Genomic DNA, 10,132 nt, shown 5'->3' with positions numbered 1-10,132 from the left:
AGCAGAATTAACAAATTCACCTCCGCCATCAGATTGGAAAACTTTTATAACAGCATTGTATTGTCTTTTAATGTAACTTTCAAAAGCAATGAAAGCCGAATAAAAGTCAGATTTTAAGCGCAAGGGTATGATCCACACATATTTGGAAAAATCGTCGACAAGACAAGCGTAATACTTAAATTTTTCAATTGACAGAACTGGGGCTGGACCCCATAAATCACAATGAATTTTTTCAAAAGGAGTTGTAGCAGAATTAGCACTTTTATAAAAAGGAAATTTGCTGAGTTTCCCCAGCTGACAACTATCACAAACTTGGTTTATTTTTAATGGTCCTCTAACAGAGATGAGGCCTTTATTATGCAGATTATTTAAAGCAGACATTTGTGGATGTCCTAGACGTTGGTGCCACACATCGGCACTACAAGACTTAAAACGAAATGAAAAATTAGCCTCAGGACTACTGGAAATTGTATACAAATCACCCTTCTTTGGTCCCTGCATGATTGTTGCGCCTGTCTTCCGTTCCTTCACAATAAACGAATCGTTAGTGAACTCACAATTTACTGGAAATTGTGAAGTTAACTTGCTTACTGATAGTAAATTCTTTTTTAAGCTAGGAACATACAAAATCTCAGATAAAGGAAGAACATTATTATTCTTACAAATTTTAGCAGTTCCAACACCTGCTATAGGGATGGAAGAACCATCTCCTATAATTACAGAATCGCTACCTGTATATTTATATAGACTAGATACCATACCTTCATTACCAGTCATATGATTGGTAGTACCGGTATCGGACGTCCAATCATGGTCACGAACACTATTATCTAGTGTTAAAGACGCCAGAGCTTGTGGAAGGGATTCTGTGGGTGTTGAAGAAGGGATCCACCAACAAATTTTCGCAATATGTCCTTTTTTGCTACAAATCTGACAGGTTTCATCTCGATAAAGTTCGCGTTCTGCTATTGTCATCCTTCGTTTTCCAGGTGGTGCAGGTCGTCGTGTTTGGCCTGAAAAATTCCTTTGATTCTGTGCTTGAAATCCACGCCCTGCAGAAGAAAAAGATGAGCGAAAATTTTTTGAGTCATAGTTGGAATTTGACACACCAAACTGTTGGTCTCTCTTTGATTGTGCATAAAACGCCAAATGTGGAGTATGAGTAGCCAAGGCCGAATTTCCAGAGTTTGCGAACCAGGTTCGCCTTTGATCATGGTTTTGAAGTTGGGAAATTAATTCAGTGTAAGACGGAGTTGGGGGTTTCAACATGGTGGTTGTGAAAGTTTCATATTGAGGACCAAGGCTTGTTAATAGGCTGTAAATTTTTTCTTTTTCTGAAATGGGGCGGCCAATTGCTGCTAAACTGTCGCAAATATTTTTAAACTGGCGAATATGAGTGGTGATGGGTACAATTTCATCTTTGCGAAGGTAGGTTAATTGTTGACGGAGTGTAAACTCCCTTTCTTGAGAAACTTGGGCGTATGATTCTTTTAAACCATTCCACACAGCAAACGCTGTGTCAAGGCCAATAACTAGACCAAGGGATTCTTCTGAGAGAGTCCTTATGATCCATCCACGAAGCAATCGATCTGCCTTTTTCCAAGTAGTAAAATTTTGAATGGCCTGATCTGTGGCTTTGTCCGATCCGGCTGGGTTCATTGGGGGTTCTTCAGTGATGTGTTCTGTGAGATCTTGGCTTTCGGCAAGTCCTAAAACTTGCTCACGCCATAACAAATAATTATTTTGGGTTAATTTGAGGGTGACGAAATTTTCGACATTGAGAGAAAGGGAAGAGGAAGCCATGAGAGTAATATGAAAGAAAAAGGCCTGGATTTAGGCTCTGATACCAAGAAAGAAAAAATAGAAACAAGAGTTTTGAATATGTATATACGAAGGTGCAGCAACTGATATAGTATTAATGCTGTTTTTTTTCTGTATATACAAGTAATGAAAGGAAGCCACTTATATAGTGGTTAAGTCGACGACTAAGTACAAAAAATCCCTTAATAATCTATGAAATATTAACTAATTATTGAAAGCAGATCCTAGCTACCAACTCAGTCAAGATACAATCTGCACATGGTAATCCAACAACCAAATATATCTAACAGATTATGGAAAATATTTAGCCATCCTTATTCCTCCATAAACCACCTTATTTCTCCTTATTTTCCACAACAGGTGCTTGCAAGGAAGTGTGATCACTTATAACCACCTTATCACTCCTGTGATCATCAACAAATATTTGTTTATTTATTTATTTGAGCTATGTAACTACATTATTTGGTAGTCAAGTGCTAGGTATTAAAGAAAAAAATTAAGTAATTGAACCATTTGAGATAAAGAAGGAGACCGTATCCGAAAGAGAAGGAAAAAAGAGATATGTTTTCTCTCATTATATATGTATTTCTAATATTTATCTATTTATTTATTTGAAATATGTGACTATATTATTTAGTAGCCTAATGCTATGTATTAAAGGAAAAAAAAATCAAAATTAAGTTTATATTTATTATTTATTTTTTGTTATAAGGTAGCTAGGTGCTCCGATTCTCTAAGGCAAAGGGCTAAATTTCTGCAAGGCTACGCACCTTTGAAATGTTAAACACTTCTTTGAGCTAAGTGCTCAATTTACATGCTCTAAAGGAGTTGAAAAATAGGCTAAGTGCCTTCATAAGGTTAAACACCTTCTTTGTGTTAAGGAATAAATCTCTTTCCCTATTCTATAATCCCTAATGTTAAAGAATATATCTCTTTCCCTATTTTATCGCGAATATATCTCTTTTCATATCTTTGTTAAGTAGGAAGATTTCCTTTCCTTCTTAGTCTCTTTCTTGTTAGGACTTATACTCTATATATAGGGATATAACTATTGATATACACAAGTCAATAATATCATAATTATTCTCTCAAATTATTAGCTTTAAGATGGTATTAGAGCCATAGTCGAACTCTGATTTTATTACCATGTCCGGCGCCCCTTCACCAGTGACCATCGTCGTGTCTATAGTCCTTATACTGGCACCCCTTCCTTCCTCTAATCTATCCATGTCTACAGATGATTCTTTTACAATTAAACTCAACCCCAAAAATTACTTGGCCTGGAGACATCAATTTGCTCCATTATTAAACTATCAAGGCATTTCCTATATTATTGATTCAAACCACACCTATTCCTCCTAAAACAATTTGCTCCACCACACCTGTGATGGCAACCGTTCCCTCATTTGATGATTGGCATGTTCATTTAGGTCATCTCAATTTTCATCTTCTTGCCAATGTTCTTCGTCAGTCAAATTTGCCTAATTCCTCTTTTAAATTAGGTCCTTGTTCTGCGTGTTGTTTAGGAAAATTGTCTAAGATTTCCTTTAGCATCTGTTGAACATACAAACTGCTCCCTTTGATATTATTTATTCAGATGTTTAGTGACCTACTACCATTTTCTCTACCTTGGGTTTTCATTATATGTTTTTATTTGTCGATGATTACACTCGTTATTCTTGAATTTATTTTTTAACGCAAAAGATTGGTGTCTATTCCATGTTCTTGCAATTTCAGCAATATGATCAACGACAATTTAACACATCCATTAAAGCCTTTTATTCCAACTGGGGTGGTGAATATCAGAAATTAAATAAATATTTTAAAAATTATGGCATTGTTCATTGCATTGCTTGTCCATATACTCATGAACAAAATGGGGTAGCTGAACAAAAAACCTTACATATTGTGGATACTATCCTAACACTATTATCACATGCTTCTTTGCCACAAATTTGGAGTTATGCTTTTCAATCTAGTGTCTCGTTAATTAATAATTTGTCATCACAATCCGTAACCAATCAATCACCTTTCTTTATGCCTTTTTGTAAAACATCCTCCTTTCAAGATTTTAAATTGTGTTGTATACCCCTTTCTTCGTCCATACAACAAACATAGGTCCACGCCTTGTGTCTTTTTGGGTTGTAGTCCATCCCACTCTGCTTATCGTTATTTTGATGTCACAACAAATCGGGTTTATCTTGCTAGACATGTTATTTTTCATGAAAAATCTTTTCCATATTCATCTTTGGTACAGGTCCAAAATTCTTCTTCTTCTTCCAAGTCATCGCCATAGCTTATTGTAACGTCACATTTTTCTGTTGAATCGAGTTGTTGCTTGAAGTCGAGTCAGGCTGATCTAAAACCCGGTTTGAGTCATTAAAGTCCAGAGTGGGGTAGAATGGGATGTAATTGAAATCAGGAAAAGAAGTGGACTTACTTGAAGGAAACAAAAAGATCAAAGTATAAGGATTAGGACTTGCTTGCACTAAAGTATAAAGTTGAGGTATTGAGTTGTACCATTTTGACACTTGAGGTACCATTTGGTAATTTTCACATAAAAATCAATGATATTTTGGAGATGTACCCGTGAGTTCCATTTCATTTTCATTTCTTCATCCTTATCTTCATCTTCTTCCTCTACTTTCCTCTTCCACCTTCCTTTCTTCATCACTTTTAATGGTAGTGAAAATTTTAATGGGAGTTAAGCATTCCATTCAACTTCTATTCTATCCAAGTAAGTAAACCTTCTTGAATTTCATAATTGAATCATTTGGTGATATTTTTAGAGTATTCATAAGAATTCTTATGTATAGGAGAGGTGAGCTCCAAGGTAGAAGAAAAAGGAAGCTAAAAAGAGGAGCTCAAGCTTTTTGGAGTGAAGGTGTGCTATCTCTTTTAGTTTAATTCATTTCCTTGCATGATAATTTGTGTGGTGTGTTGTTAATGAGAAGATATGTTGCTTAATGTTGAGTAAGAAGACTGGAAATGGTGAAAAATCATGAGATGAAATGAATAAATGAAGTAGATATTGAGTTCATGCTGAAACGGGTTTTGCTGGAAAAATAACCAGTAAATTCACCATGATTTTGACCCTAGTTAATGATGGAATTAGGAAGTGGCATAGAAGAGTTATTTGTTCCTCTATGTGCTAGCTTTCCATGGGTTTTTGAATCACCCAAATCAGAGTTGTAAATTGAGAGATATGACCAAAATAGTACAGACTGCGCAGGCTGGAAAACACGATGCGCGCTCACGAATTTCATGTCGAGCTCGCGAATTTGGCTTGTGAACTCTCTGACTCTCATTTTGCACTTCTCGCGCTTGCGAATTTCATTGCGCGCTCGCGAATTTGGCCTGTAAACTCTCTGACCCTCTTGTGTGCTTCTCGTGCTCGCGACTTTGCATGGCGCGCTCGCGAATTGTGTTTTGATGCTCTTTTGGACTTCATTTTCTATGCAATTGTATTCCTTTGCTCAACTTGTATGCCTTCAATCATTTTACAACAAAAAGACAACATGAACACATGTATAAACATAAAATGCAAGCATGCAAATGATGTGAAACTAACATGACACAAGTTGCCCGCTTGGTGAGGCTATCAGCATGCAGGTAAGCAGTATGGTTTATGAAATTATAAAGCAGTTAATATGCTTTTGTTTTATATATTGACATACCACTAATATGCTCCATTGAGGTTAGGTAGAAACCACTTAGATAAGGTTATGTCGCGACATAGGATAGCAGATCTGCGCCCCATACAGTTTGGTACTCCGGCTACAGGCCTTTGAGTGGATATGATTATATAATGGCCATAGCAGCCCAGTCATACAGTATTCATCCAGTTTCATACAATTTTTCTTATCACTTTGGTTTCACTATAACCTTATGGAGCTATACAGTTATATTAACTACAAATTGCAGAATCATATGGAGCTATACAGTTATATTAACTACAAATTGCATAATCATAAAGTATAATGAGCAGCAAGTATGATAATGAAAGTATCATGATATGTGTGCTTACATTCCATATGTGAATACATGTTTATTTCTACATATGTATGTGCTTATATGTTTCTTTATTCATTGCAATGTTCATTGAGTTTTAATAAAAGTCGCAGAATTCATACAGCATAAAGAACATCAGGTAGGATCATGAAAGTATAATGCTATATATGCTTATAAGTTTATTTATTTAATTCTTAAGGCGCCATACAGTTATGAGATGTTATTAATCATAACTTATAGGATGTGACTAAAAAGTGCATAAGTCATACAGCGTAATGAATAGCAAGTAAGACAATGAAAATATACTGTTATGTATTTTTATATGTTTATTGATTTCATTCATATAACATAATGAACAGCAGGTAAGATCATGATAGTATCATGATATGTGTGATTAAAGGTTCATGTAAAGGAGTTATGAGATAATTAGAACTAAATTATTTATGGTATGAATTAGAAGTTTATTCTTTGCTATAAAGATACATTGATGTTGAAATTTACTGAATCTATGATTTTAAATGCTTTTATGAAATTTGTATTTTAAGTTAGTTGCCATCGCACTTTGTTAAGTATGTGAATTATGAGCACCACTGAGTTTTATACTCAGCGCGTCGATTTTTATCACGCGTAGGTTGAAGATCGTGGTTGCTATTTGAAGACTTGAAGAGTACTATCAAAGCAAAAGTGACTAATTTGGGAGTAGTAGATTGAAAGTTGTATAATTAAGAATTATGGTATGTATAATTAAGAATTATGGCATGTATAATTATTACATTTGTTGGAGCTTATGTAATTGGAAATATAAGTGAAGCATGTAATTATTTTGGCGTAAGTATTTGGAGATAAGAATAATCCTTATGAAATGATTGAATATGAAATATTTTACAATAGTTGGTATGATTAGTTCATGAAGACTTGATATAGATCATGAATGCAATTAATTGCTGGATTTTAAATGCTATTGAGGATTTATACCGTTATGACTATATATATATATAAAGTGTTATTGTGTTATGATGATTAATTGGAGATATCGAAAGTTTGGAGTTTAATTGGGAGTGTTTCGTATTCATGTTTAGCATACTGGATGATATCAGCATGACAGGACATAAGTTCAACCAGATTGTAGCGTCTCGGCTCGGTTCATTCGGGTTAACGGGTGGACCGGGAAGGGATGTTACACTTATTGTTTCACATACAACTCATTCTCTTGAGGCTCCTGTGCAACCTTCAGGTACATCTCCTTCTTTTTCTTCAAATATTTTAGCTTTTAATTCGGTTGGTACATCGTCCTCTTTATCCTTGCCATGTTTGCACAATGATTCTTCTCTTGCCATTAGCTCACCTACAGCCCCCATCTCTCCTCCTCCCGTTAATTTAGTCATTAACTTCCCCAAATATGATCAGCCTCAACCTCCCACTAAACCACCTCACACTGCAACCTCTCTATCCCGTACTCACCCTATGCAGTTATGCCCCACTACCATGGCCAGGCGTGAAGCATATTCTGCTTTGCATTAAAAAAAATTATCTTCAAATTAAGCCTCAAACATTTTAGCAAGTCGTCCCTTATGTAGAATGGAAGGGTGCTACACAGTCTGAATATGATGCACTCTTTGCCACTAAAACTTAAAGCTTGGTCCCGAGGCCTATAAGTAAAAAATTATTGGCAATAAATGGATGTTCCATATTAAATGAAAATTTGATGGATCTATTGAATGCTACAAAGTGTGGTTAGTAGCCAAGGGTTATGCACAGGAATCTGGTATTGATTATTCTTAAACTTTCAGTCTTGTTGTCAAGATGAGCATAATCCGTACCGTTATTGCTCTTACTACCATACATAATTGACCACTTCGTCAATTTGACATCTCTAATGCCTTTCTTCATGGATTTTTGGATCATGAGATTTTTACGGATCAACCTCTAGGTTTTGTTGATTCTATTCATCCTAATTATGTGTGCAAACTAAAAAAATCTTTATGTGGTCTTAAACAGGTTCCGTGGGCTTGGTTTCATTATCTTGCTTCTCTTCTTTATGGTCTGGGGTTTCAATCATCCAAAGTTGATCATTTATTATTTATTTTGAACAAGAATGACCTCAAATTTTACATCTTAATTTATGTGGATGATATTCTTGTGACTTGTTCAGATGCTTCCAAATTGTATTGGTTTTTGTGTCAACTCTAAGGTATATACTTTTCCTGTGCATGATCTTGGTCCGTTGCACTTTTTCTTAGGCATTGAGATTCAACCGAGCCAAGGGGCTGTTATTGAGCCAACGTCACCACACTGGGGATGTTCTTTTATGTCATGGCCTTGAGGCTTCTAAGCCGTGTGTGATGCCTATGGCTAGCAGTCCAATTTGATCTAAATCTACAAGTGTTTTTTATGACAATCCTCAACTGTATCACCAAGCTTTAGGTGCTTTACAATATATTACTTTAGCTCGGCCTGATATTGCATTCAGTGTGAATAAGCTATCTCAATTTATGCAGTCTTACCGATGAACATTGGAAGGCTGTCAAATGCTTGTTGCATTACCTCAATAGCACTCATGATTTTGGGTTTTTTTTTTTGCTAGAAATGATGATTTTCGCATGCAAATTTTTTCTTAAAATGATTGGGGAGGCTGCCCAGATGATCGTTGATCCACCAGTGGATATGCCATTTATTTTGGTTGTAATCTTATTTCTTCATAGTCGAAGAAGTAGCCCATTATTGCTCAGTCTTCAACTGAAAGTGAATACAAAGCAGTTGCCAATGCCACTACTGAAATGATGTGGCTTCGTTCTCTGCTATTTAAACTGCTTTCCTCTTTCTCTACCTGCTATGCTTTGGTGTGATAACATTGGTGTTGTGAATCTCTATGCTAATCCTGTTTTTCATGCTCGTACCAAGAATATTGAGCTTGACTATCACTTTGTTCGAAAGTAAGTACAGATGCAACAACTTCAGGTTCAACATGTTTCGGGAGATGTCTAACTCGCTGACATCCTTACAAAGCCTCTTGTTCATTGTCCGTTCTTATTGCTTCGGGACAAGCTTCGTTTGCTTCGGCTTCCCACTTCAACTTGCGAGGGGGGGATGTCAAGGAATATATCTCTTTCCCTATTTTGTAATCTCATTTATATCTCTTTTCATATCTCTGTTAAGTAGGGAGACTTCCTTTCCTTCTTAGTCTTTTTCTTGTTAGGATTTATACTCTATATATAGGGCTGTAACTATTGATATACACAAGCTAATAATATCAACATTATTCTCTCAAATTATTAGCTTTAACACTCCGAGCTACGGGCTCAACTCATCATGCTTTAAATGAGCTAGAAAAGGCTAAGTGTCTTCATAAGGTTAAGCACCTTCTCCGAGCTATGGGCTCAACTCGACATGCTCTGAGTGAGCTGAAAAATGCTAAATGTCTTCATAACATTAAGTTCCTGCTCCAAGCTACGGGCTCAACTCGTCATGCTCTAAGTGAGATGAAAAATGCTAAAGGCTTTCATAAGGTTAAGCACCTTCTTCGAGCTACGGGCTTAACTTGTTATGCTCTAAGTGAGCTGAAATGCTGAATGCCTTCATAAGGTTAATCACCTTCCAAACTAAGGTATCAAACTCGCCATGCTCTAAATGAGCTGAAGAAGGCTAAGTGCCTTCATAAGATTAAGTACCTTCTTCGAGCTACGGACTCAACTCGCCATGCTTTAAGTGAGCTGAAAAAGCAAAGTGTTTTAAAAGGTTAAGCACATTCTCTGAGCTAAGGGTTCATTTTGCCATGCTCTGGATTGAGCTTAAAAAGGCTAAGTGCCTTCAAAAATTAATTTCCAAAGGTAAAAAATTAAACAATTAATATCCAAATACCGCTACGAGATGGTAACTTTTTTAGCTGAAATACTTAAGACGTTACTCCAAATCTATATATTCATCCCAATAGGTGAACCTTGGAAATCCTTTAAAGGTGAACCTTAAAAAAAATAATAATGGAAATTCAAAACAGAAAGAGAAAATGAATAATAATTTAGATATAATTGTCTAAAACTCAAGGGGGCAATCTGATAGAATATAAATATTTACTAGGGACTTAATGATATTTATATATAAGTTTCCAACAATATAGGGATTAATATTGATATTTAGCATAGAATCCTAATAAGGAACACATATGCTTTCATAAATAAATACTGACTTGAGGTTCAAAAAAGAACCTTATATATACGACATTATTTTTCAAAAGAGGGGACTCTCGAAGCAATAAAACTCTAAACACAATTAATCTTTCTCTACAAGTAGTCTCTAATATCTT

General features: G+C 35.6%; 1 protein-coding gene across 1 annotated transcript; it reads right to left on the bottom strand.

Annotated features, from left to right (window-relative positions):
• Nucleotides 1-478: 478 nt before the first annotated feature.
• LOC149494521 (uncharacterized) lies at nucleotides 479-1,269 on the bottom strand. The gene is made up of 2 exons (XM_089723774.1): nucleotides 762-1,269; nucleotides 479-525 (listed from the first exon to the last, which is right to left on the bottom strand). The coding sequence occupies exons 1-2, from the start codon at nucleotides 1,267-1,269 to the stop codon at nucleotides 479-481; spliced, it is 555 nt and encodes a 184-aa protein (XP_089579900.1).
• Nucleotides 1,270-10,132: the final 8,863 nt, after the last annotated feature.

The sequence above is a fragment of the Jatropha curcas genome, chromosome 7, assembly GCF_041381405.1.
Source record: "Jatropha curcas cultivar XTBG-Jc1 chromosome 7, XTBG_Jcur_1.0, whole genome shotgun sequence".
Classification (NCBI taxonomy): Eukaryota; Viridiplantae; Streptophyta; class Magnoliopsida; order Malpighiales; family Euphorbiaceae; genus Jatropha; species Jatropha curcas.
The sequence above is the reverse complement of the archived record's forward strand: the minus strand, read 5'-3'. Positions and strand labels throughout refer to the sequence as shown.